Below are 26921 nucleotides of genomic sequence, written 5' to 3' on the forward strand. Positions count from 1 at the left end.
GTTACTCACAGCGGCCTTCTCGCTCTCAGGAGTATCCAGGGTTGGATGGTGAATTATACAGTCACTTCAGCTATTAAGAAGTAGTACTGGCAGGACTTGGTGACTGGTTAGCTACGAGAAGAAAGACACACTCAGGAATGACACCCTAGTTTGAGCAAGTGGGACGGTGACAGCAACCTCTAAGGTATTCAGACAGATATGCAGGCACCTCACTGATACAGATATGAGAACTGCCTGAAAGGCACAAAGGAAACAAGTAGTTTTAGGAAACTTGATTCCCAGATCCTCCGCTTTCCTGCACAGTCTTTCCTAAAACTGAGCTTCCTAAGAATAGACCTGAGATAAGGTGTCAGTTCTCCTTCCCGCTGCGCTCCCCGCCCACAATCCCCCCTTTCCCAACTTAAAGGAGAAAGCACCACTCTCCCGCCCATTTCAGTCTCTCTACGGCACACTGCCCCAGAATGTGAAAAATCCAGGGAGTAGAAGCACAGCAGCACTTAAAAATACCAATGTTAGCAAAGCTGCCTTTAATAGAGACACCACAAATTATTTTCCTACCTTAAACATATTTCTGGCAAGGATTAGACAAGATGATAGAAACATGGTATTTTGTCCCATAGTTGGGTTGTTTTGAATTTAGATATATTATACAGTAGGGCAGCAGAGGGAGTGATGATTTTCATTTAATGATCCTGCAGCTTCTATCTCTCAGCTATAATCACCATGTACACCGCTCAGGAGGAAGAATCCCATAAGGATAAAATCAAAATCAAAGCCCATCTCTTCTAGTGACAAAACACTATGCCCTATCTGTCTATCTATCTCAGAAATAAAATTTCAAAGTGAAATACTTTTCACTGAATACATGTTAACATTTTTATTTAAATTAACAAATGACAGAAGAGTAAGCTGGTTTGGCAGACTGGGGTTTCGTGACTGATTTTGCCAAAGAGTTGTATGTTGAACCTATTCCATAAAATGAATGAATTAACTGCGGCTCCAAAATCTGTTGGAGATATAACATACATAATTAGATAAAAGTGCTTCATCAAAAATCTTGTATTGGCAAATATATGTTCAAGTGAACAACTTTTAATTTTCCTAATCCTCTCCAACTAAATTGGATTAAATCACATACCCTAAGCAGAGAAAAAAACAACATAATTCTCTTTTGATAAATCTTGAGAAAGCACTCTTTAATATATTTCCCAGAAATTGTGAAACTGAATTACTATAATGATTAACAAATCATTTAAAATTCAAGCAGTTCTGAGTTCATTGCTTTCAAGTAAATTGAAGGAGGACCCAATGAATGGTCTGAGAAATCACTTTTGTCACAAGAAAAGAAGTGAAGGGGGGTCAAGAGGCACAAAATTCCAGTTATAAAAAATAAATGAGTTATGGGGATAGAATGTACAGCATGCTGACTATAGTAAATACTGTATCACATATTTAATAGTAATTAAGAGAGTGAATCTTGGAAGTTTTCATTATGGATGGTAACTAGATTTACGTGGTAATCATTTTGCAATGTATACAAATATGAAATCATTATGTTGTACACTAGAAAGTAATAAAATGGGATGTCAATTATACCTCAGTGAAATAAAGACAAAGATTTAGAGGGGACAATGACAACATCTCATTTGAGGTACCTGATAGATTATTATAAATCATTTTACATGACAAATCACTGTGATTTTTGCCATAAAACTCAGAAGGAGTTGAAGGAATTGAGTGATCGTCCTTTATCAAACTCCTTCCTTTTCTATCTCCTTATTTCAGTAAATTAGGCTAGTCAGTGCTCATATTTTAAAAAAATAGGAATAAAATTGTTGCTGCGACCCTATCTCATTCCAAGAATATATAATAATCCTCCAAGCCTACCTGGATTAATGAAGACAAGTCCCATTCATTTCTTTTCTTTTCTAATTTTTGGGGGTTTTTAAATTGAATTTATGGGGTTACACTGGTTAACAAAATTATATGTTTCAGGTGCCCAATTCTACAAGACATCTCTGTACACCTATTGTGTGTTTGTTTCCCCACGTCAATTCTCCATCCATCGCCATTTATTCCCCCATACCCTCCTCCACCTCCCCACCAGCCCATTCATTTCATTGAGATGCATTTCTAATAAATGTTTACTTTTTATGTTTAGTGATTATTAAAATCATAATATTTTGCTGTTTTAATTCATTGCATACTGATAACCATGGTAATAACTACACTTAAGACCGAATAACAAGTAGAGACTTAAGGTCTCAGGAAATAAACTTTTAAGAGTTCTACTTAGGCCCTGGCCGGATGGCTCAGTGGTAGAGCATGGGCCCAGTGTGTGGAAGTCCAGGGTTTGATTCCCACGAGGGCACACAGGAGAAGCGCCTATCTGCTTCTCCACCCTTCCCCCTCTCCTTTCTCTCTGTCCCTCTCTTCCCCTCCTACAGCCAAGCCTCCATTGGAGCAAAGTTGGCCTGGGTGCTGAGGATGGCTCCATGGCCTCTGCCTCAGGTGCTAGAATGGCTCCAGTTTCAATGGAGCAATGGCCCAGATGGGCAGAGCATCGCCCCCTGGTGGATTTGCCAGGTGGATCTCAGTTGGGTGCATGCAGAAGTCTGTTTCTCTGCCTCCCAGCTTCTCACTTCAGAAATATTAAAAAAAAAAAAATCTAATTATATGTACGTTATTGTTATGGATAACTATATTTGATAAAAATGTAATAAAAGAGAAATTTATACATGAAACAAATACAAGTTTAAGAATATAAAGGAATAAAAACATTCTGCCTTAACAAAATCTTGTTCATATATATTATTTTAAAGGTTGATGAATATAAAATTGCTGATACAGTGGCACCTTGACACACGAGTTTAATTTGTTTCATGGCCAAGCACGTGACTCAATTTGCTCGTGTGTCAAATCAAATTTCCCTATTTAAATTAATGGAATGCAATTAATCTGTTCCAGCCCCCAAAAACCACATGAATTTTTTGTTTTATATGCTTTTAAATAATGAAATGTACTTTATAAATAACAAATATATATATACATATATACATAATAAGAGAGAATGTAAAGAAATAAACTGGTTTATGAAGTAGGTTTACTTTCAAGGTCAGGTGAAGATGCTGGCGGAGGGGGAGGAGACTGGCAGAGGAGGTTTTCATTTCATGCGCTATCGCTTAACATAACTTACTCTCTACACACTTAATGCTACATTTAATTGCAAAACTTAACTTACACACTATGTATGATATGTAACTTCATCGCTAATCTTAATTGCTATTTTTTACTTTGCTTAATCATAATTGTATAGCGTCTTTCTGCATCCCCTTCTCCTTCTCCGCTCTTTTCAAAACTTTTTGGCACAAAACCCCTACTCCAGCAGCATTAGCATAACAATAGCCTTTCCCAAGCAGGAAGGTAATTACCATATTTTTCGCTCCATAAGACGCACCTGACTGTAAGACACACCTAAGGTTTTAAGGATAAAAATAAGAAAAAAAACATTCTGAACCAAATGGTATGTTAAAATATTTAATAAAATACTGTATTTTTCACTCCATAATACACACAAGCATTTTCCCCTCCACTTTTGAGGGAAAAAATTGAGTTGTATGGAGGGAAAAATATGGTAGCAATTTCACAGACAGCTGCCCAGTGCCATTTTTAACAATAAAGTGAGCAAATGCAGAAAATACAAATTTTACAAACTCATTTGCCCAACAGTCATCATTTTCTTCACTGACTTTTGGCTTTTTCACCACACTTTCCTCGCTTTCACTTAGAGGCCATTTCAACAAAAACCTTTCCGTGGAAGTTTGTTTGTTCCTCCCTTTCACGACGTTCAGCAGGCCATCTAGTGGAGGGTGGCGAAAGCTCGTGATTCAAATATCCACTCGTGACTTAAAGCAAAAAATCCCGCAAGTGACGGCTCGTCTCTCAGATTGCTCGTGATTTAAAGTGCTCGTGTGTCCAGGTACCACTGTATATGGATTTATTGAATACACCCAGTAGTAATATGACAGATTTTACCATGTCAGTATTTATTATAAGACAAAACTTTCCATCTATTTAAACTTAAGGTAAAATTTTTATTCTCAATCTAAAATTATACACAGGCACATAGTTTTTATATAAATTCTGGGAAATCCCTGCTCTCAAGAACCTAGGAAAAAGAGCAGGTCTGGAGGAGCAGATGGTGACTCCCACCTGAATATGTTGTATCTGAGGTACCTGAGCGACATTCGCATACAGAATAAGAGCAAATACCTACACTGCATTGACCACACTATCTAAAACACTAGTCTGTTGAGGGACACTTTGGTTGTTTCCCTGTCTTGGCCACTGTGAATAATGCTGCAATGGACATGGGTGTGCACATGTCCTGGACTAGAATTGGTTTTCAAGGTTTTATTCCAGGTCCTCCTTACATGCTGCCGTCAGTCTTCCCAGGTCACTGCACTGGTGATGACGCTTTTCATAAAGTCACAGGGCTACTGAAAAAAACCTTTCCGCTTCTTGATTTTGGCCCTCTGTGCACACATTAGATACTCAAAGACACCACAGAACGTAAAAGTTTCAATTGTACCATATTTCCCCATGTATAAGACACTTCCATGGGACATAATCAGGGGAGACAAGATGGCGCTGGAGTAGGCCGACGTACCAACATCTACCTCCCAGAACCAAAGTCGATTACAAACTAATTTTAAGAACTATCATCTGGAAAAACCAACTTTGGACTAAACTAAGAGGACTCTTCAACCAAGGAACACTGAAGAAGCCACACAGAGACTGGTAGGAAAAGCGGAAACGCGGAGAGGGCTGCCCAGCTCCCCGGAGCGAACGGCAGCAGGGAGAGACTCGCATGGCAGGAAGTGAGTTTAGCAGAGGGGGAAGGGTCCTGAGCCCCAGGAACAAAACCCTAGCCTGCAGCCTCAGAGCCTAGAGGAGGCGTAAGGACAGTATTTAGCTGGAAACAAGTCAGTATGCTGTTTGTGAGAAAGAGTCTGATTTCTCAGACCCAGGATCCTTCTTAAAGGGACTGTGCACAACATCTCTCTCACAACCACTCACCTGGGGCTCCTGGGGACGGGGAGAGAGGAGAGGTCCAGAGTAACAGGAAGAGAGTGTAATCTAGGAGGCACAGGGAGAAACACTTTAAGAGATAGCCACCCTAACCCCTGGGACCAGTCACTCCCCAAAGCTGAAGTGAATATTTCCCCCGGAAACAACAATACCAGCAAAGGGAAGCAGGACACCAGCCAAACAAGCTCCCCCGCGGCACTCAGAGTAGAGTCGCATAGAAGGAGGGAGCTTTTGGGTCTACAGTAGTGAGTCTTAGGGTCCAAGCTGCAACGCCCCCACCCACTCGGCAGAGGGCTCGTGGGAGGGAGGGCGGCAGCGGGAGACAAAAGCCCAGTTCTGCTGGCAGGGGCGGAAGCCGGCTGGCCACCACTGGGCTCAAGTGTGAGCTCAATCTAGCCAGCTGGGGAAAAGGGGGCATGCAAAAGCAGTCAAGCTCAGCTGCCAGCAGTCTGTAATCCAGCCTGCAGGAGAAGGGTGGGAACCCCGGAAAGGGTGGAGACCAGCCCCTGAGCAAGGGCACAGGAGCACAGCCTTGCCCCGCCCGTGCAACCCAGGCTTGCGGTCTGACTTGGTAGCCGGCTCCTCCCGCGGGGGTGGAGCCAAAATCCCAGAAGAGGTGGAGTTCCGCTACCGAGCTGAGCTTGGGCATGCAGCCCTGCCCGGCTGTAGAGCCAAGGCTAGCAGCCGTTCCTCCAGCGGGCTCCTCCTACAAGGGCAGGGCGAAAGCCCGGAAACAGGCGGAGACCCGCAGCTGAGCAAAGGTGCTCGCCAGTGCCCTCAGGACCGAGCATAAAGTCACACACGGGGGCGGTGCAAAGGCCAAGGCCACCAACGCTTGTGCACCCGAGCGCATGATCGCAGCCACTCCCGTGAAGAAAAAATGCAGAGGCAGAGAAATACAACACAAATAAACCAAGAGAAATCCCCAGAAAAGAACCTAAGTGAATCAGATATAACCAAATTACCAGATGCAGAGTTTAAAATAACGATTGTTAGGATGCTCAAAGATATTAGAACAACCATAGATGGCCATTACAAAAACCTAAATAAAGAGATAACAAATATAAAAAAGGACATTGAAATAATAAAAAAGAATCAGTCAGAAATGACAAATACAATATCTGAAATAAAGAATACAATGGAAGGAATTAAAAGCAGAATGGATGAAGCAGAGAATCGAATCAGCGAGATAGAGGACATGATAAATAAAGGCACGGAAGCAGAGCAGAAAAAAGAAAAGAGACTCAAAAAGTCTGAGGAACCTCTAAGAGAGCTCTGTGACAACATGAAGAGAAATAACATCCGCATCATAGGGGTTCCTGAAGAAGAAGAGAAAGAACAAGGAATAGAGACTTTGTTCAAACATATCATAGTGGAAAATTTCCCCCAATTAAGGCAGAAAAACATTTCACATGTTCAGGAAGCACAGAGAACTCCATTAAGGAGAAACCCAAAGAAACCAACACCAAGACACATCATAATTAAAATACCAAAGCTAAATGATAAAGAGAAAATATTAAAAGCTGCTAGAGAAAAAAAGACTATCACCTACAAAGGAGCCCCCATAAGGATGACTTCTGACTTCTCAACAGAAACAGTAGAGGCCAGAAGGGAATGGCAAGAAATATTTAAAGTAATGCAGAACAAGAATCTACAAACAAGACTACTTCATACAGCAAGGCTAACATTTAAAATTGAAGGAGAAATAAAAAGGTTCCCAGACAAAAAAAAACTCAAGGAATTCACTGCAACCAAACCAAGGCTGCAAGAAATGCTAAGGGACTTGTTATAAACAGATCAAAGGAAAAAAAATATATAGCAAAAGAAGAATACACTTTTAAAGAAAAAAATGGCAATAAACAATTACATATCAGTAATAACCTTAAATGTTAATGAATTAAATGATCCGATCAAGAGGCATAGGGTAGCTGCGTGGATAAGAAAACAGGACCCATACATATGCTGTCTACAAGAGACACACCTTAAATCAAAAGATGCACACAGACTGAAGATAAAAGGATGGAAAAAAATATTTCACGCAAATGGAAATGAAAAAAAAGCTGGGGGAGCAATACTTATATCAGACAAAATGGACTTTAAAACAAAGACCATAGTTAGAGATAAAGAAGGTCACTACATAATGATAAAGGGAGCAATCCAAAAGGAAGATATAACAATTATAAATATCTACGCACCTAATATAGGAGCACGTAAATATATAAAGCAGACTTTGATGGACTTAAAGGGCGAGATCAACAGCAATACTATAATAGTAGGGGATTTCAATACACCATTAACATCATTAGATAGATCCTCAAGAAAGAAAATTAACAAAGAAACAGCAGACTTAAAGGACATATTAGATCAACTTGATTTAATAGATATCTTCAGAACCTTTCACCCTAAAACAGCAGAATATACATTCTTTTTAAGTGCTTATGGTACATTCTCTAGAATAGACCACATGTTAGGGCACAAAAGCAGTCTCAACACATTTAAGAAGATTGAAATCATATTGAGCACTTTCTCTGATCACAATGCCATTAAACTAGAAATCAAACACAATAGAAAAATTGAAAAACATTCAAACACTTGGAAACTAAATAGCATGTTATTAAATAATGAATGGGTTAACATTGAGATTAAAGAAGAAATTAAAAAATTCCTAGAAACAAACGATAATGAGCATACATCAACTCAAAATTTATGGGACATAGCAAAAGCAGTCCTGAGAGGGAAGTTTATAGCATTACAGGCATACCTCAAGAAGCTAGAAAAAGCTCAAATAAACAACTTAACCCTGCATCTAAAAGAACTAGAAAAAGAACAGCAAGTAAAGCCCAGAGCTAGTAGAAGGAAGGAAATAATAAAGATCACAGCAGAAATAAATGACATAGAGGCTAAAGAAACAATACAGAGGATCAATGAAACCAGGAGCTGGTTCTTTGAAAAGGTAAACAAGATCGATGAACCTTTAACAAGACTCACCAAGAAAAAAAGAGAGAGGACTCAAATAAATAAAATTAGAAACGAGAGTGGAGAAATAACAACTGACACAACAGAAATATAAAATATTGTTAAGAAAATACTATGAAGAACTGTACACCAAAAAACTAGAAAACCTAGATGAAATGGACAAATTCCTTGAAACATACAATCTTCCAAAAATCAATCTGGAAGAATCAGAAAACCTACAGACCAATTACAACAAATGAGATTGAGACAGCTATCAAAAAACTCCCAAAAGAGAAAAGTCCTGGGCCTGATGGATGCACAGTGAATTCTACCAAATATTCAAAGAAGAACTAACTCCTATCCTTCTCAAGCTATTTCAAAAAATTCAAGAGGAAGGAAGACTTCCAAACTCCTTTTATGAGGCGAGTATAATTCTGATTCCAAAACCAGGCAAAGACAACACAAAAAAAGAAAATTATAAGCCAATATCCTTGATGAACTTAGATGCAAAAATCCTCAACAAAATATAAGCAAACCGGATCCAGCAATATATGAAAAAAATCATACACCATGATCAAGTGGGATTTATTCTTGGGAGGCAAGGCTGGTACAATATTCACAAATCAATCAATGTGATTCATCACATAAACAAAAGGAAGGAGAAAAACCACATGATAATTTCAATAGATGCAGAAAAAAAGCATTTGATAAAATCCAGCACCCATTCATGATCAAAACTTTCAGCAAAGTGGGAATACAGGGAACATACCTCAACATGATAAAGGCCATCTATGACAAACCCACAGCCAACATCATACTCAATGGGCAAAAATTAAAAGCAATCCCCTTAAGATCAGGAACAAGGCAGGGTGCCCCCTTTCACCACTCTTATTCAACATAGTTCTGGAAGTCCTAGCCACAGCAATTAGACAAGAAGAAGAAATAAAAGGCATTCAAGTTGGAAAAGAAGAAGTAAAACTATCATTATTTGCAGATGATATGATATTGTATATAGAAAACCCTAAAGTCTCAGTCAAAAAAATTACTAGACCTGATAAATGAATTCGGCAAGGTGGCAGGATATAAAATCAATAGTCAGAAATCAGAGGCATTTTTATACACTAATAATGAACTGTCAGAAAGAGAAATCAAGGAATCAATCTCCTTTTACCATTGCAACCAAAAAAATAAAGTACCTAGGAATAAATCTAACCAAGGAGATTAAAGACTTGTACTCAGAAAATTATAAATCATTGATAAAAGAAATCAGGGAAGATACAAGTAAGTGGAGGCATATACCGTGCTCATGGTTAGGAAGAATAAACATAATTAAAATGTCTATATTACCCAAAGCAATTTATAAATTCAATGCAATACTGATTAAAATACCAATAACTTACTTCAAAGATATAGAACACATATTCCAAAAATTTATATGGAACCAAAAGAGAACACGAATAGCCTCAGCAATCTTGAAAAGGAAGAATAAAGCGGGAGGTATCACACTTCCGGATATCAAGTTATATTATAAGGCCATTGTACTCAAAACAGCATGGTACTGGCATAAGAAAAGGCATATAGATCAATGGAACAGAACAGAGAATCCAGAAATAAACCCCCAGCTCTATGGAAGACTGATATTTGACAAAGGAGGTAAGGAAATACAATGGAGTAAAGACAGCCTCTTCAACAAATGGTGTTGGGAAAATTGGACAGCTACCTGCAAAAAAATGAAACTAGACCACCAACTTACACCACTCACAAAAATAAACTCAAAATGGATAAAAGACTTAAATGTAAGCCGTGAAACCATAAGCATCTTAGAAGAAAACATAGGCAGTAAGCTCTCTGACATCTCTCGCAGCAATATATTTGCTGATTTGTCTCCACAGGCAAGTGAAATAAAAGACGGGATAAACAAATGGGACTTTATCAAACTAAAAAGCTTCTGCACAGCTAAAGACAATAAGAACAGAATAAAAAGACTAACTACACAATGGGAGAATATATTTGACATTGCATCTGATAAGGGGTTAATAACCAAAATTTATAAAGAACTTGTAAAACTTAATACCAGGAAGACAAACAATCCAATCCAAAAATGGGCAAAAGAAATGAATAGACACTTCTCCAAAGAGGACACACAGATGGCCAATAGGCATATGAAAAAATGTTCAACATCACTAATGATTAGAGAAATGCAAATTAAAACCACAATGAGATATCACCTCACACCAGTCAGAATGGCGCTCATCAATAAAACAACACAGAATAAGTGCTGGTGAGGATGTGGAGAAAAGGGAACCCTCCTGCACTGCTGGTGGGAATGCAGACTGGTGCAGCCTCTGTGGAAAACAGTATGGAGATTCCTCAGGAAATTAAAAATTGAACTGCCTTTTGACCCAGCTATCCCACTTTTAGGAATATACCCCAAGAACACCATAGCACTGTTTGAAAAGAAGAAATGCACCCCCATGTTTATGGCAGCATTGTTCACAATAGCAAAGATCTGGAAACAGCGCAAGTGTCCATCAGAGGACGAGTGGATTAAAAAACTTTGGTATATATATACTATGGAATACTACTCAGCCATAAGAAATGATGACATAGGATCTTTTACAACAACATGGATAGGCCTTGATACCATTATACTGAGCGAAAGAAGTAAATCAGAAAAAACTAAGAACTATATGATTCCATACATAGGTGAGACATAAAGATGAGACTCAGAGACATGGACAACAGTGTTGGGGTTACAGGGTGGGGGGAGGAGAGGGAGGGAGTTGGGGGAGGGGAGGGGCACAAAGATCATGGCTTTTCAGCATTTGCCATATTCCCCCTTTAATGTATAGACAGATAGCAAATATTTACTTATGGTGTTTCCACTATAAAGACTGCTGTCTTAGGGACAAATGCTGATGAACTATTTCAGCAGTTCCTCCTTTTTCAAAGACTTATATGTCAACATAGAGCTCCATGTTTCATAGGATATACTCAAGCTCACTCCATGCTCCCTGGAGCTTTAGCACAAGGGAATGCCCTTTTTTTTTCTCTTTTCTTTTCTTTTTTGTTGTATTTTTTCTTTTATTTATTTATTTTTTGTGTTTTTCTGGGGATGGAGACGGGGAGGCAGTCAGACAGACTCCCGCATGCGCCTGACTGGGATCCATCTGGCATGCCTACCAGGGAGGAATGCTCTGCCCATCTGGGGTGTTGCTCTGTTGAGGCCAGAGCCATTCTGACAACTGAGGCGGAGGCCATGGGGCCATCCTTAGTGCCCCGGGTGGCTTTGCTCCAGTGGAGCCTTGGCTGTGGGGAGGGGGGAGGAGAGAGGCAGAGGGGAGGGGGAGGGGGAGGGGTGGAGAGGTAGATGGGCGCTTCTTCTGTGTGCTCTGACTGGGAGTCGAGCCCGGGAGTCCTGTGCACCAGGCCGATGCTCTACCGCTGAGCCAACCAGCCAGGGCCTAGGAATGCCCTTGTTGATCAAGCTACCCAAAAGAAAATTATATGGAGAAACCATGACAGACCGAGCAATTCAGTCTCATACTATTCATCACCAGAACGCTGCAGCCCGGTGTAAACAGTTTCAACTTTCTCGGGAAGCAGCACGGCAGATTGGGAAATCCTGTCCAAGGGGTCCTATACTGCCCCTTCATTTGGAGTTAACCCTCAAGGACCCCTACCAGGACAACTTTGGCAGATGGATGTTACTCATATACCTTCATTTGGCAAACAGTCGTATGTCCACATTACAGTGGATACATATTCCAGATCTATAGTAACCTCTGTCAGAACAGGAGAGGCTGCTAAGCATGTTATAGCTCATTGTCTGTATGCATTGTTCTATTATTGGATTTCCTAAACTGGCTAAACTGAAAATGCTCCTGCATATGGAGAAAAAGCATTTACTGTATCATGCTTACAATCTTTAAAGTTAAGGTATTATTAAAGTGTACTCAGCAAACATTTTAAGGTCAATTTAAAAAAAAATTTTTTTTAAAGGGAGTAGTCATATCCTGGAACTCCTACGAGTCTACCATATCATGCTTTTCACTTAAAAAAAAATTTTTTACATTTCTTCTGAATGCTGATGAACAGGAGACACCAAATCTTTTTCGCCTGCAAACTACTACCTTCTTTATTAGATCCAGCTAATAACACTGTTGTCTTTTTCCAAATAGCTCCAGATATATGAAAAAGATTTATATAGGCGGATGGGGATCCTCAAACCCCTCAGCGAGATCTTCTGAGCATGGCTTTTAAGATACCTAGAGGCAGAAAAAGCCCAACAGAGATCAGGGGAACTACCAGCTTTTAGGATACACCCTTAAAGGCTCCAATGCCCCAAAGGGGTCTCATAGGATGCCATCTGGGTCCTGCTTCAATAGTGGAAAGGAAGGTCATTGAGCTAAAGCCTGCCAGGCTTACATGCCTCTGCTGTGAGGAAACAGGGACACTGGAAGGTAGGCTTCCCCCTCGCTCCTCTAAGGGAGGGTTCAGTCTCTTCCAGCCCTGCTCCAGCCACCTATGACCTAACCTTGCCCAGAATGCTGGGGTTTGCCACTGAAGGCTGAAGGTGCCCAGGACCGTCGGCCCCATCTACGACACTGTGGACGAGCCTAGGGTATTTCTTCCAAGAAGCAGGTAAACTGATCTCATTTGCATAAGGGCCACTTAACTATGTTTTGTCTGAATAGTCAGGTTTTTTATTCTTCCCTCAAAGATATCTGTTGTGGGTGTTGATAGTCCTATTTTCTGCTGCTTTGCTTAATATATAGTGTTTCCTTTATCCCTCCTACCTCAATGCCCCACTCATATTTCAGGCTGGGACCTACTCCTAATTTAGAGCTCTCTTTCCCCTTTTTGACAACTTCTATTATGAATCTACCTTTGCCACCCAGCTTAGTGTATCCCAAGGATCTCTTTACCATGCCACAGTCGCAGAGCTCCAGGGAAAAGCAACCTGGTCTCATCTCTCCAGGTAGAGGAGAACAGAAGCTCCATATCCATGCATGCTGCAAATGGCTTTTCCAGTCTACCTGAATCATTACCAGCTAGAAGCAGCGGTCACTGGGACTTGGACGTGAGCTGCAAAGTATAGAATGGTGACAACAATTCCAGTGCCATGCATACTTTTCCTGGATGTGTACTTTTCCTGGACTCCTGCTCCCTGTGAGAGCTCCTAACAGACTGAACTGTGGTTGGGTTACATTTTTCAGGGATTTGGCATGGTGAGGGGGCCAACTTGGACTTGGTGAACATGTTAAGGACACTATTCTTTTATGGATTCTTGCTGTACTGGCCAAGAGTTTGCTTAAAGGCTTTTAATCACTGTAAAAAAAAAATAGAAGACTGGATAAAGAAGATGGGGCACATATATACCATGGTATACTATTCAGCTAGAAGAAATGATGACATTGGATCACTTACAGCAGAATGGTGGAATCTTGATAACATTATGCGGAGTGAAATAAGTGAATCAGAAAAAAACAAGAACTGCGGGATTCCATACATTGGTGGGACATAAAAGCAAGACTAAGAGACATGGACAGGAGTGTGGTGGTTACGGGGGGTGGGGGGAGGGAAGGAGGGAGAGGGGGAGGGGGAAGGGGAGGGGTACAAAGAAAACTGGATAGAGGGTGACGGAGGACGATCTCTCATTGCGTGATGGGTATGCAACAGAACTAAATGACAAGAAAACCTGGAAATGTTTTCTTTGAATATATGTACCCTGATTTATTGATGTCACCCCATTAAAATAAAAATTTATTTATAAAAAAAAAAAAGACACTTTCATGTATAAGATGCACCTTAATTGTGGGGCCCAAAATTTGAAAAAAAAAAGATATTACATTATTGAACTCAAGTTTTATTCATCATAATTTTTTTTTTTTTTTTTTGTATTTTTCTGAAGCTGGAAACGGGGAGAGACAGCCAGACAGACTCCCGCATGCACCAGACCAGGATCCACCTGGCACACCTACCAGGGGGTGATGCTCCGCCCCTCCAGGGCGTCGCCCCGCTGCGACCAGAGCCACTCCAGTACCTGGGGCAGAGGCCAAGGAGCCATCCCCAGCACCCGGGCCATCTTTACTCCAATGGAGCCTCGCTGCGGAAGGGGAAGAGAGAGACAGAGAGAAAGGAGAGGGGGAGGGGTGGAGAAGCAGATGGGCACCTCTCCTGTGTGCCCTGGCCGGGAATCGAACCCGGGACTTCTGCACGCCAGGCCGACGCTCTACCACTGAGCCAACCGGCCAGGGCCCATCATAAAATTTATATAACTCCTCGTCACTGTCAAAACTCCCATTCATTAAGCTTATCCTCTTCTGTGTCTGATGACAAATCACTGTCTTAAATGATGAGTGCAAAAACAAGTGCAAAAAAAGCAGGAAGTGCAAGTAAAATATCTACAACCACTGTATAAGATGCATCCAGTTTTTAGATGCCAAATTTTTCGAAAAAGGGCGAGTCTTATACATGGGGAAATATGGTAATAATCCAGCCTGATAAACTCCCTTTCTTTCTTTGCAAGAGGACTTACATTATTATTTATATACATCTCATCAGTCATTATGGGTGTTTGCCAGAACCTGCAGTTACAGAAAGTAAAATCTCAATCATGATACACAACACAATAAATCAGGATGCAAAGAAGACCAGCATAACTCACGGCAGAGCAGCCTGCCGCTGCTCAATGGACAAGTACCATTACTGCTCACTAACACCCAGAGCACTTGGGGCAAAGGGGAGGACACAAATATATGCACAGTTTATTTGTTTTTGAATATTTTTTAATTGATTTGAGAGAGAGAGAAACAGAGTTGACTCTTGAATGTTCTCTGACCAGTAATGGACCCTGCGACCTTGATGTATGATGCTCTGACTGAGCAACCAGCCAGATCCTAGCTTGTACTTAATTATTTCAGAGACAAATAGTGCCACAGAAGAGATAGCATTAAATGGATATGAGCCTGTACCCAGTTAGAATGTAAAAGTATCAAGAATAAAATCCTGGTGAATATCAACATCTTATGAAATAGGCAGAGAAGTGATTATAAGGAAGACAGATTAGGAATAACCAGAAAAAAAAAGTAACTTGAAAAGAGGAAAATATGGAGAAAGTGTTATCATTAGGAGCAGAGAGAAGATTTCAAGGAGTGAGTCATTAGGGCCAATGCAACAGAAAGGTTAAGCTGAAAGTGTCACCAGAATTTAGCAACTAGAGGCCTAAGGACAGTTTCGGTGGCATGACAGGCAGGAAAGCTGAAAGGTGAGAAGCTCTGGAATGAATGGATTTGAGTGGAGGCAATGACTTTGGGTGAGACTTTCTGGAGCTCCCGGGTGACACAGAGTCAATATGGCACCAGACACAGGAGGGTGTGGCAGTGGGGGAAGGGCGGTTTTAAATGGGAGAGATTTAAACATGCCTCAACCCTGATGGGCAAGAGGGAGTGGGGAGGCCAGGGCTGGAGACGCAGAAGTGAGAGGTGGTAAGAGCCCGGTCAGAGCACTGGGGCTCTTCCCTGGGAGGAGAGGAAAGGATGTGTAAGAAGCGACCAAGTCTGTATGGAGGGGGTCAACAAGTTGGGAAGGTGTTCTATGATTGCTTTTACTGTCTTGTTAACCTAAAATTAAAAGGACAAAGTGAAAGGCAACAAAAATTTATTTGAGATTAAAAAAATGCTATTCTGGAAACACTGATTCAGACAGAAACTCAAACAGTGTTCCGATTAGGAGGCAAAGGCAAGGGTTATTTATGAGAAAATGGACGAGAACAATGACAGTTACATCAGTGAAGGAAGGCATTTCTGTAAGTGCAGATAAGTTAACACAGTGATGATGTTACCTCTAAAGAATGTTTTTAATTTCCAGTCCATTAGTCATAATATCTACTTTCTTATTATCTTTGCAAACAGTTGTTTGGGATACAGTGCTACTTCAGGCGCAGTCCAAAGGTCATTTTGCCCAGCTTTAACATTCCCAAAGGTTAAAGAGTAAGACATGGGAGGCACTTCCTCTGGGATGGCAGCTCCAATCCAGCTCCATTTTAAAGTGGCTCCATGTATATTATTTCTTTTACAGTACTGGTGAAGAGTGAAGAGTTCATTAGAGGAAGGGGCTATGAATGTGCTAGCTACAAGTGTATGCTACATGTGACATTTCTCCTTTGACTACTCAGGTCACATAGCAGGAGATCCACCAGGCTGACCCTCAAAGCCAGGTGAACCGCAATTCCGTATTCTGAGAAAAGCCTTAATTATAAAGAACGTCTGCCTTTGAAGAAGTAAGTTGTAAAGGAGTCTTAACTGCTAACAGTAAAACAAGACATGATTACAACTACTAATTTTAAAGCCTCAAGTAGTAGAGGATATCACATTTATCCTTATTATGGCTTTCAATATCAACAAAACTCACCTTTGAAAATCTCCATAGGTATTTAAGAGTCTAGAGTTGGATTTTCTCTCTTCTTTACTCCATCCTGTTTCCTTCTTTTCTCTACTCACCTCTAAAAAAAATCACCAGGAATATTTTCCTTCATCCTAGTTTCAATAGAAAAAGCCTTCTAAATGTTTAACACCTTATAATCTACAAAAAGCTTTCATGAGTTCTCTAATTTGGTCCTATACTAATCCTGAGAGTTGGGAATAGGGAGGTATTATTATTCTCAAGATTCAGAACAATTAGAGTGACTTGGCCATTCATTAGGAACAGATATAGGACTCAGACTTATCTTGTGACTTCAAAGACAGTTATCTGTTCCACCACATCACACTCCACTTATAGTAACTTCTGAACACCCAGAAAGATGGCTCACGGTCATTCTAGACTCAGAGTATTTAAATTCGCCCAGTTCTTAAAAGTGAAGTCTGCATTGTAATTCCAATTCTCTGCCTATCATTAACACACCTCACCATCTTTTTCTTGTAATAAGGAACCTAAATAACTTGAAAGCAGTAACTAATATTGTTTAGAGACATCTGAGGGTGTACACACAGCCCTAATCACAGAAGTGCTGAACATCCGTGGAAGGCTACATGCCATCCTGACTCAGGGAAAGTGATAGCATTTTGGGTGTCTGCCGAACGTGCTAAACCCAAACAAGAAACCCCTCAGACTTCCCCTGGGCAACAGACAAACAGCTTTCCACTGTACCATATACATTAGTTTCTTTCTGCTGCTGTTAACAGAAATTTATTATCTTCCAATTACAAAAGACATTAGTCCAAAATTGTCTCACTTAGTGCAACAGACTGTTTGTGTCCACAAAAAAATTCTTTTTTTCCCCTTTTTTTAGTGAGAGAGAGAGAGGAAGAGAGAGAGTCAAGGGGGAAGAGAGATGAGAGTATTAGCTAATACTTGTGGCACCTTAGCTGTTCATTGTTTTCTCATATGTGCCTTGAGCAAGAGGCTCCAGACAAGCCAGTGACCCTTTGCTCAAGCCAGTGAACTTGGGCTTCAAGCCAGTGACATTTGGGCTCGAGCCAGTGACCATGGTATGATCCCACACTCAAGCCAGCAACCCCATGCTCAAGTCAGTGAGCCTGCACTCAAGCTGGATGAGTGGACAATGAAGCCAGTTAAGCCCGCACTCAAGCTGGTGACCTCGAGGTATCAAAATTGGGTCAGAGTCTCAGGCCAACACTCCATCCACTGCACCACCACCTGGTCAGGTTGCATAAAGTTCTTATGTTGAAATTCTAATCCCAGTGTGATGGCATTTGGAAGGGGGACCTTTAGTAGGTAAAGCGGTCAGGAGATTAGAGCCCATAAAAAAAAAAAACTAAATGCTAATCAGCTCTCTTTTTAACCATGTCAAGTTAACTGACCAGGTGGTGGCAGAGTGGATAGAGCATTGGACTGTGTAAAGCCAGTAGCCAGGACCACCATCACAGCTGCCTGGCCCATGCAGGTTCGCATTGGATTCAGACAGTCGGTAAAGAAACAACGGAGCCAAAAACTGGTGGGCTTCATCTTTAATCCTAGCTTGCACCTGGCGGGCAAGTAAAAACACACACTGGGCTCCAAAACCCACTCACATTCAGTGCTCACAAAGCTACTGACTTATCCGAGTTTCCCAGAATCAAAGGTTTCTAGCTCATCAGACTTATTCACCTCTGTTCCCCATCTCCTTCCTTCTCCCTGCACAAACTCTGCACAAACTGACTTCTCACTCAACACTCCACCATCTTGGCTACTTCTCCTGGCCTCCTCCACATGGCCTTTCTCTGCTCTCTGTTCTCTGCTGTCTCCTCTAATGCTAATCTCAGGAACTAAGAGAGAGCAAGGTCCTGGTCTGCTCCACTTTATAGTGCAGAAATCAAAACCTTTAATCCAATATACAAAATAGGGAAGTCTCTGATACAAAATCCACCCCACATCAAAAAGGGTGGGAAAGGCTTAGTCCTAAAACCAAGCCCCAGGCTACAAGGATCCTGCCTGCCCACAGCCCGCCCCCAACACACATTAATATCACCTGGGCGATGGGCCTCCACGTGGGCAGCACCATCTTTAACAAAGTGAGCATAATATATTTTATCTGCCCAACAGACTGGGACGCAGAGGACCCAGGTTCGAAACCCCAAGGTTGCCAGCTTGAGCATAGGCTCATCTGGTTTGAGCAAAGCTCACCAGCTTGAGCCCAAGGTCACTGGCTTGAGCAAGGGGTCACTCAGTCTGCTGAAGGCCCACGGTCAAGGCACATATGAGAAAGCAATCAGTGAACAACTAAGGAGACTAAGGAGCCGCAATGAAGAATTGATGCTTCTCATCTCTCTCCCTTCCGGCCTGTCTGTCCCTATCTGTCCCTCTCTCTGTCTCTCTGTCACAAAAAAAGAACATCTGGAATTATATTAATCTCATCTGGTTAATCCAGGATACTCTCTCCATTATGCAATCCTTAATCACACCTGCAAGGCTCTTTTTCCCTTGTAAAGAGACTGTTCACAGGTGCTAGGAATTAGGACACATAGCACAGGCAGAATTAGTGCCCATTCAGAATAAAGATTCACCAAGCTGAGCCTCATTCACTGTGAGGAGAATGAGATGGTGTTCCTGCTGAGCTAGCAACTAAACTGGCGATGGGCAGTCCTAGCATGAACTGAAGAGAGCAAACTTTGGGGAAATTCTGCTGCTTTGAATTAACGGTCAGTTGTAATTCCAGTGGCTGAGGCCAGGCAGGTTCATATTGGATTCAGGAAGATGGTAGAAGAACTGTGGAGCCAGGAAGCATTCGGCCATTACTATTTAATAGTCTCCCAATGGCGGACGAGCAAACAGGCAGGGAAAACTTCTTCTCTGGCAAACAAACAGCTAAAATGGCCCCTCACAGTGGCAGGCAGGCAACCCAGAAACTGCCATCCACAAGCCTTCCCGAGCGCAAGCACCCATAGCCTTACATAGGCTATGCACACGTGCCTCTGCCACGTGCTCAAGCACTAATCAAGCAAAGTGCCTGCAGCCGGTAAACCAGTGAGCAAGCCTTACACAGCTGTTTTCCCAACATTCCACCCCTTTAGCGTTGCTCACTTCATAATTTGTGTGAGAGATATCTTCCGCGATGGTCCCTATGCAAGGAGTGAGGTACGTTACATAAACATAAACGGTACAGACAACAGCAACCAAATTACAAAGACATAAGGTATTACCAAAAATGACAATTACAAAGGTGCCCTTCACAATGTCTCCCTGATCACTCTGCCCAGGGAGTTAACTGGAGGTCCACCTCTAACTCCCTACCCCATGGTAGGTGGGAAGGCCTGTAAAGTCTAGGGTTCTGTCCTTTGAAGAAAATGTCCTAGTGCGTCCCTGCAACTGGGTGGGAGCAGCTTCCTGGTACAGGAGGGCGTCCACAGGTGCCGTGCTCCCCCACCAGGGTCTCTCATAGTACAGTCCACAAGAGGTATGTCCATCCAGCAAGGGAGCTGGTGCCCCCTTCTGGTTGCAGTCCGAGAGTCTATTACACTGTTCAATGATCAGTCCACAATAGACAGTGCAGCTGTCTGTGCAAATCACCAAGGTAAAGGTCCATTACAGGTAACTAGCCATACAGCTCTTTATTAACGGACCTCAGTCCCTTTCCATAAGCTCTCTGTCCATCGCCACAAGCCCCATCCAAACCCCTTAGAGGTCCAAGCTCACAGGGCCTGGGAGGGTCAAACAATTTCAAGGCCTGTGCCACTTTGACAGTTCTCTTACTGCTGCTGCAAAAAAGCACCTATTACCTTTTAATGCCAACACCTGCTGCATATTAGGAAGAGACCAGTGGATTGCCAATTTCACATGGGGCCCTTCCCATCCATGTTAGATGGGTCCCTCAGCCTTCCCCTATTCAAACTGGGATAATGGGTCTTGGTGATCCTCCTCTTCCACAGCTGTCTCCAACAAGTAATCCTGCAACTCTGCAAGCCGAACGCCAGCCATTTACCTGGCAGCTGCCGGGGCCATCCACTTTCCCCACCTTTTCAGTGGCTGGAACCTCTTTTGCAGCTTAAGCTGCTGCCAAAGCTTTAACAGGACTTTATTAGGCTTGCCACCCAATCTCTCACTATCCACCCTAGCCGCATCAAATCTACCCAAACCTCTGTACCATTTACTGGCCCATTTCTCCTGTTACTCAGGGGCAGCACAGGCAACAGCTCTCATGGCCTTATAATCCATCTCTGTTCCAGAGAGCATGGTGCCATCCACCCCCTATGTCTCACAACCTCAGCAACCAGGCTGCCAGGAGCTCGGTGGGTTTCTATCTGAACTGTGCCCCCAACTCCATCAGCTCTGCCTGGGTGCAGAGCTGACCACAGAGTGCTCCACTGCCTGTGGAGGGGGGTGTGCCTGCCCCTGAGGGACTCTTGGCTGCTGGGTTTTTACCTTCTTGGCAACCACTGGCCAGGCTCTGAGTCTGCAGATGGCAGTTTCAGCCCGAGCCTCCCCTTCAGAAAGGGAGGAGTAGGATACATCTGCTCTTGCCAACTCAGAGCCACTCTGCTGTCATGAATGCAGCTCTGTCTCCTGCGCCCACTCCAGTTCCTGCAACTGCCGGCTCTTGGCCTGAAGCCAAGACTTGAGCTCTTGAACCTGCAGTTGTTTGTCCAGCAGCTGTCACTGCCAGGGCAAACTGCAACTCATGAACCCATAATTCCTTCTCCAGAAACTGTTCCAGTTCCAGGTGCCACTGGTGCTCAGCCTGTGTCTCACACTGCAGCTCTCGAACCTGGTCAGCCTCCTCCTCCAGTGCTCGTTCCAGTTCATACCATTGCTGGTTCTCAGCCTGTAGTCTGACCTGCAGCCCTCAGACCTGCAACTCTTTCTCCAGTGACCGTTCCAGCTCACACCATTGTGGCCGCTCATTGCAACTCACCCTGGAGCCCTCAACCTTGGGCAGCTTCTTACACAGAGCTCTTGGTTTTTTCTCACAGGATTGTGAAAAATACCCCACCGATAGTCCCCAAAAGTACAGCCATGGGGAACCATATGCTGGAGAACAAGGACCACTCTTTTACCCCACTCTTCAAGGGTGCCAGCAGCTCCATACCGACCTGCGCCAGATGTAATGCCGGTGGCCAAGGCCAGGCAGGTTCTCACTGAATTCAGGCAGATGGTAGAGGAACTGTGGAGCCAGGAAGTGTTGGGCCATTACCACTTAATAGTCTCATAATGGCGGATGAGCAAACAGGCAGGGGAAAACCTCTTCTCTGGCAAACAAACAGCAAAAATGGCCCCTCACAGTGGCAGGCAGGCAATCCACAATCCGCCATCTGCAATCCCCCTTGAGCACAAGCACCCATAGCCTTCCATAGGCTATGTACACGTGCCTCTGCCACATGCTCATGCACTAAGCAGACAAAGTACCTGCAGCCAGTAAACCAGTGAGCAAGCCTAACACAGCTGCTTTCTGAGAATTTTAAATACCGACAACCATGAAGTGGCAGGACCATGGAGCAGAACTGGATCTCTCTGACTCCCATGTGTGTTTTTAAAATCCCTATGACAGAGTGCTTCACAGCCACCTTAAATCAAGGCTGGCATTTTCTCCAAGTTAGACCACAGTCCTGATATACCAGACCAGCTGGATCAAGGAAGAACCTGATGACAAGGGCCAGAGCAGGACAGAAAGTAGGCTCTATGCCCAGGGTAAATGCTTTCATGTTTGCCTTTGGAAAAAGGAACTTCAGGTATGTGGACTTCATGGTGCATCTTTAAAAGATTGCTTTATAAAAGTAACCCCAGGTTAACACACGCAGCCCTGCTGTATTGATTCAGTCTCAATGAACGTGTTGTTATAAAGAACTGTTTATATTGTCTAGGGATCCTTTTACAGACCCTATCTGAGAAGTGAAGAAATGATGGAGCCCAACCTGACCTGTGGTGGCGCAGTGGATAAAGCATCAACCTGGAATGCTCAGGTGGCTGGTTCAAAACCCTGGGCTTGCCTGGTCAAGGGACACACAAGAAACAACCACTACAAGTTGGTGCTCCCCGCTCCTCCCGAACCCCTCTCTTTCTCTCTTCTCTCTCTAAAAATCAATAAATAAAATCTTTAAAAATAAAAATTATGGGGCCCAGTGTGTTCCAAATCGTGTCAGTTGTGCTCCTTAGAGAGTAGTTTGCTTTAACAAGGTTTAATTTTGTCTAGCTGTTTCTCTTTACATATAGGAAACACCTGAATTAATGTATTTGCTACATGAACTTCCCAGTTAAAATTTAATAAAATTCTTATTTTTCCATTTAATATTCCAGGCAGTAAATTCCTCTTCCCTAAAATTCCTGAGACTATGTGAAAAACAAAGAAGGCCTACACATATCAGGCACTCATTAAAGAAGTGCTAAAGGACCCATGAGCCCACAAGCAAAGGCCAAAATAAACCATTCTCTTACCTCAAGGTGAATCTGAGAAGTTAGCTTATTGTGAAATGCCATTTAACTCCTCTCAACAAACATTGATATGTAAATTGCACAGAAAGAATTCCTTAGTATCCTAAGCATGCAGAGCCTTTTTGTCTTACTTGCATTCCAGTCCTGATACTATAGTGGTTGCAGAGTCTTAGAAACATGAAGACCTGAATTTGAATTTTGGTCCTAATACTTGATGGTTATATGACCTTGGGGAGGTTGCTTAACCTATTTAGCTTCCATTTCTTCATCTCTAATGGTAGGATAATAGAATCAAATGTGTACAGGTGTTATAAGCAGGCAGTGACAACATACAGAAAATCTTCAATAGTGCCTATTGCATTGATGACGATGGTGATCGGTAATGATGAAACATTTTGATACTCCGGGACATACAAGTGCTGAAAAAAGCAAAGCAATACACAAAATCCAATCTAATAAACAGAAATGCACATTTACAGAAATAATTACTATATATTTTTTAAGATTTTATTTATTGATTTTACAGAGAGGAGGGGAGTGAAGCAAGAAGTATCAACTCATAGTTGCTTCACTTTAGTTGTTCATTCCTTGCTTATCATATGTGCCTTGACCAAGCAAGCCCAGGGTTTCAAACCAGAGTCCTCAGCATTCAAGGTTGAGGCTCCATCTACTGTGCCACCATAGACCAGGCAATAACTCTCTCTCTCTCTCTATCTATCTATCTATATATATATATATATTTATATATATATATTGGTCTTGTCAGAGACAGGGACAAACATACAGGAAGGGAGAGAGATGAGATATATCAATTTCTCGTTGCGGCTCCCTAGTTGTTCACTGACTGATCTCTCACATGTGCCTTGACCAGGGAGTTACAGCAGACTGAGTGACCCCTTGCTCTAGCCAGCGACCTTGAGCTCAAGCTGGTGAGGTTTTTTTTGCTCACACCAGATGAGCCTGCGCTCAAGCTGGCAACCTCGGGGTCTTGAATCTGGGTCCTCCGCATCCCAGTCCGACGCTCTATCCACTGCGCCACCGCCTGGTCAGGCACAATTACTATATTTTTAATGCAAATATTTTTTACCATGTCCTGTGTCATTCCAATATATGGTTGGTTATTCTTTAAATTTTTATTTACTTTAAGTAACTATGAGATATTTACATTAAGCAGTGATGGGATATGCAGAACTCCTACGAATATAGAGAGAAGATAGGAAAACATAAATTTGGGTTTATTGACAACTTCACTAGATACTTCAAGTTGGGCCATGGGTGGCCGCACTGACAGAGCGAACCACCTGCCTGAGCTTCTCCTGAGAGACACCCTACGTTCTGCCACGGTACCCCAGAGAAGTGAGTCAGGAACTGAGTCATGTGCACCTGCCCAGATGCGCCCAATCAGCCCTCCGGAACAGTGTGCTGTGACCCAAGGGTCACCTGGAGGAAGGGCAAATTTTCATTACCTTATTCTCATACCTTCCCACAATGAAAAGGAACATAGGACAAGTGGACATTTGAAGATGCAAAGATTAGGCAATGTTTACAAATCACCTCTATTTTATCTGAGTTCACCAGAAAAGAATTCAGGAAGTAAAAACTAACATTCCATTTTTTCATGTGATTTACACACCTGATTAAAAGAATTACTTAAGAGCTCTCCCCTTCTAATTGTGTAATTTATTTTCTCCTAAAACACTTATGTTGCAAACACTATCACAAATGACAAACTTTAGGAATAAAGGTTAGAAAAAAATTGGGGGAGAGAGGCAGTTAGTATAAGTCCTATAAACTCTGAATGAACTATCCACATCAACTGCTAATTCTTTTGTAATGATACAGGCCATTGTTTGAAATTCTCCAGCTTTTCACATATTTCCCCCTTTGGAAAGGAAAAAAAGAAAAGACAGATAAGGTCTTTATAATTTTAGCAAGACAGTCAATCTTCCCAGGCAAGGTCTGACATACCAGATAAGATCAGGAAACTATTTTTTTCTGTTAGGAAAAATGCTATTTCAAAAATATGAATATAATGCAAGATATCTCCTACAGCCTTCAATCTAATCTTTCAGAACAGACCTACAGTTCTGCTACCCTGACGTAGGGCCTGGACGGGACAGAATTCACTGAACTTCTGCCTATGCCATTCCCTTTCTTTGAAGTGTGCATTCAATGACTGCTTGCCTTTAGGAAGCCGCTCCTCTCTAGGGAGAGCTAACTGACACACCCAACTTTTTATGCCTGCTTTGTGAAATCCTCCCAGGAAACAGAACGGGTTGCGGAATGCGCTCGGGAAGAATCACAAGGTATCCCGACCAGTAACATTCCATTGGCCTGCCTCTTCTCATGTGAGCTCATTCCTGGGGCCTGGGCAGGGATACACCACTTGGCCAGCTGTGTACCTCACTGAGTAGCCACCCCCCCATGGCCTGGGGGAGACTGGGCGAACTGATGAAGGAAGAAGAGGAAACCTGTATTTCAGCAGGAGGTAAGCAGCTTCAAAAGTAAAAGGTTTCAAGTGAAATAGGGTATTTTTAAGGTAAGCATATGCATTTTACGTAATAAGACAGTGTCTGTCTGAGGTTAAGATCTTATTCAAAAGTAAAAGGTACTAAGTGAAATAGGGTATTTTTAAGGTAAGCATATGCATTTTACGTAATAAGACAGTGTTTATCTGAGGTTAAGATCTTATTCAAAAGTAAAAGGTTCTAAGTGAAATAGGGTATTTTTAAGGTAAGCATATGCATTTTATGTAATAAGACAGTGTCTATCTGGGGTTAAGATCTTAATTAGATCTTAAAACAAAACTCACTAATGAATATCCTTTTGTACCTCAAAATCATGACCTTCAAAGTCTTCTATGTATCATCTAAGAAACAGCTTCTCAGGCTTATAACCATATAGAATTCATACTAACCAATAGAGTGAGTTTTTTAGTAACTCTGTAGCCATCATTCAACAGTCAAAAAGAAGTTCTGAGTTAAACCCTTGTGAACAATTGACATCACACACCAAAAGCTTGGTTACCTTGACTACTCTTAATCCATCAAGCTTATGACTGAAAACCCCTACTTATTTCATTTTATAATGGCTCATCCAACTTCTAAGCTTAGATAGCCACCTTTTTATACTGTATATATTTCTTCTCTTTAACCGTTTGCTTTCTTAAAGGGCAATAATATCTGTCACATAACACATTAAATGGTTGATTCAGTCCTCTTAAGAGCACAAATGGAAAGTATGCTCTATGATGTGGTTGAAAAAATGGAAGCCAGGTAAACCATCTTTAAAGAGAAGTACACACATATGAGTGAATCCTGCAACTCTGCAGACTTTTGGCAAAAGGAAAAAAAATGTATAGAAATTAGCTAGGGAAAACATGTTTAAGGTTTTCAAAGTCATTTCATTTACAAGGATTCTAACCACTTAAAACCAGAGCAGGAAAGACCAGAGATAGAGTAAAATTTATAACCAGAAAAGTTCAATATGAAGTCATTGTACTCACTGTCTGATGGCTTCTGTCACAGTAACGCAGCCCAAAATAATCTATCTCCACAAGGTTTATGTGGCGGAATACATGGTCAAGGACAATGGAACCTTTCGTTGACTTCTGCAAAAATAATTCACAGTTTTACTTTTTATCTTTAACAAGGTATTTTGTCATTCTCAGTGGAACACAGCCACAATTCTCATCTTTTATTAGCTCTTCTTACAACAGGAGTAATTTTATTAGCCCATAGGTCCTTCTAGAGATGTTTTGCGTCAGCTAAAAAGAAAAATGGGGTTTTTAAGTAAAGTGTACTACAGAAATTGCTTTGGAAAACAATCTTAAAGTTATAGTGGGTTTTAAATTAATATAAACTTATTTTCTGATGGAATTTTAAATTATCTTCAGAAAAATTTTTTTCCTTTTTATTGGATTTATTGGGGTGACACTGGTTAAAAGATTATACAGCTTTCAGGTACACAATTCTACAACACATTACACTGTATTGTGTGTTCACCAC

At 41.9% G+C, this 26921-nt stretch overlaps 1 protein-coding gene across 2 annotated transcripts in view; it reads right to left on the reverse strand.

Annotated features, from left to right (window-relative positions):
• The window catches only part of EPB41L4A (erythrocyte membrane protein band 4.1 like 4A), a 320637-nt gene that overhangs the window by 174177 nt on the left and 119539 nt on the right, over positions 1 to 26921 (reverse strand). For both annotated transcript variants that reach the window (XM_066382000.1, XM_066381999.1), the window contains one exon: positions 26420 to 26524. In XM_066382000.1, the coding sequence (XP_066238097.1) occupies positions 26420 to 26524 (105 nt within the window). The remainder of the gene's footprint in view (positions 1 to 26419; positions 26525 to 26921) is intronic.

This window comes from Saccopteryx leptura, chromosome 4, assembly GCF_036850995.1.
Source record: "Saccopteryx leptura isolate mSacLep1 chromosome 4, mSacLep1_pri_phased_curated, whole genome shotgun sequence".
NCBI lineage: Eukaryota > Metazoa > Chordata > Mammalia > Chiroptera > Emballonuridae > Saccopteryx > Saccopteryx leptura.